This window comes from Austrofundulus limnaeus, unplaced genomic scaffold (genome assembly GCF_001266775.1).
Source record: "Austrofundulus limnaeus strain Quisiro unplaced genomic scaffold, Austrofundulus_limnaeus-1.0 Scaffold774, whole genome shotgun sequence".
Classification (NCBI taxonomy): domain Eukaryota; kingdom Metazoa; phylum Chordata; class Actinopteri; order Cyprinodontiformes; family Rivulidae; genus Austrofundulus; species Austrofundulus limnaeus.
The window spans coordinates 14364-16381 of record NW_013953176.1 but is presented as its reverse complement, the minus strand read 5'-3'; the positions used below and the strand labels follow the sequence as shown (position 1 = coordinate 16381).

Below are 2018 nucleotides of genomic sequence, written 5' to 3'. Positions count from 1 at the left end.
GTGTGTGTGTGTGTGTGTGTGTGTGTGTGTGTGTGTGTGTGTGTGAGACAGTTTCTGGAGAATAAAGGACATCACAGATCTGATGAAGATATCATGCCAGCATCAAAAAGAAACATTTTTRGATAAAATGATCAGAACTGCAGCACGGTGGATCAGTGGTTCGAACAGACGCCTCACAACAAAAAGGTCCTGGGTTTAATCTCTGCTTCAGAGTCCTGGGGGTCTTCTCTGTGTGCAGTCTGTGTGTTGTCCTTGTGCTGGTGTGGCTTTTCTCCGGGTGCTCAGGTTTCCTCCCACAGACCACAAAACACGTCCAGGCCTTTTGCCTGATTAAATAAAGGTGAATAAAATAATAAAGAAAAACATCAAAACAAAAGATAAATTTAGCAAAACAGTGGCTGAATTCTAAAGTTGGCAAAATGATAGTTGAAAGCTAGAATTAGCAAAACAATGCCTGAAGACTAAGACTGGCAACACGGTAGCTAAGAGCTATAATTAACTAAACAGAAGCTAAATGCTAATATTAGCAAAATGTTAGTTAGAAGGTAATATCAGCAGAAAAATATTTAAGAGCTAAAATATTTCAAGCAGTGGTACATTGTAATGAACACAAAGCTTTTCAAAGATTTAATTTCTTTGTTCATTTTGGGAAAAACAAGTTGTAAATAAAATCTAAATATTTAAAGTGTAAAAGTCTCAGTGTTGACACGTTAAGCATTTGTGTTTTGCTCTAAGTCTTTTATTCAGAGTAAAAAGAAAGAAGAGGAAACAGAAAGAAGCAGTGGACAGCTTCAGTCAGATTATTTCTGATACAAAAACATTTCAGACACTTTTGGTCTTCAGTATGTCAGTGAGCCTGTTACAATGAACAAGCACTGACTCAAGCTCCTGACCAAAGGATGTTTTAATCCTGATTAAAAGAAAGAAAAGCCACTTGTTCCTGACAACAGATTTGATCTGAGATGGCCAAAGGTTTGGCGTTAGACTTGGAGAAGCTACGCTTCAGTTTTCAGTAATGGCATTAAAAATAAGTTTGTAATCATATTTGGAGGAATCAGTGTGTTTTATTGTGTTCAGAGGGCGATGGAGGGTCCTGTCCTGTTCTGTCCTCCTACATCCTTCACAACTCCTTGGCATACGGAGCAGACTGGTCCAGACTGTCCCTCGAGGACTCGGCTCCTCAATCCCCACCCGGCACAGAGTCAAAAGCAGGTCTCGCAGAAAGCGGAGGACATTTACGGATCCAGTATGAGTCTCCCACTGCCAGCTTCGACACTTCTCTGGAGGACGATGTGGGACGATATATCCCAGAGGAAAGCACTGCCCCCTCTACCCGTCCTGCTGCAGGTCCAACCCCCAAGCTTGACGAGGACGCCCCCTCACTGTCCTGTTTGCTGGCCACCTGCTCATTCTATGACCACATGCTGCATGTGTGGCGCTGGGACTGGAGTCCAGAGCCTCAGCAGGTGTCGGCTCATTGCAGCTAAACTGGAGGAATGTCTGAGGGAACACGGCTTTATCATGAAGAGGAGTTCAACACTTCTATAGATCATCCAGTCACCAAAAACTCCATTTTTAATCACCATCCTGTTTTTAATAAGGAACTCTGTAATCCTTATTCTCCTGTTCTACTGTAGCAGCAAAACCAACACAGCTCCAACATGAGTAGTTTTATAAACACCTTTTGTTTTCTGTGTAGCCTTACCAAACTGTTTGTCCTGAGGAGCTGATTCATGTAATTTCAAACAGAAAAAACATTTCCCCTGGAGCCGACAGGATATTGTTTCAAACTAAACATAAATGTCTCTTTCATTGTTTGTTGCTTTTATTTGTTTTTCTCAAAATATCTGGTTAGATCTGGATCTGCATGTTCGACTGAACAAAAGTCAAAGGTTCTTTGAATTCAAGGGTTTCTGGACTCAAAATGACTACAATTCATTTGTTCTGGATTGTATGACACCCTGTGTTTTCATGTCATAGTTACAGTTAGGTCCATATACAGTATATTTGGACAGAGA

General features: G+C 41.2%; 1 protein-coding gene across 2 annotated transcripts in view; it reads left to right on the top strand.

The window, feature by feature from the left end:
* The window catches only part of dph7 (diphthamide biosynthesis 7), a 7483-nt gene extending 5666 nt beyond the window's left edge, over window positions 1-1817 (top strand). For both annotated transcript variants that reach the window (XM_014028513.1, XM_014028512.1), the window contains one exon: window positions 1078-1817. In XM_014028513.1, the coding sequence (XP_013883967.1) occupies window positions 1078-1487 (410 nt within the window). In that variant the 3' untranslated portion in view covers window positions 1488-1817. The remainder of the gene's footprint in view (window positions 1-1077) is intronic.
* Window positions 1818-2018: the final 201 nt, after the last annotated feature.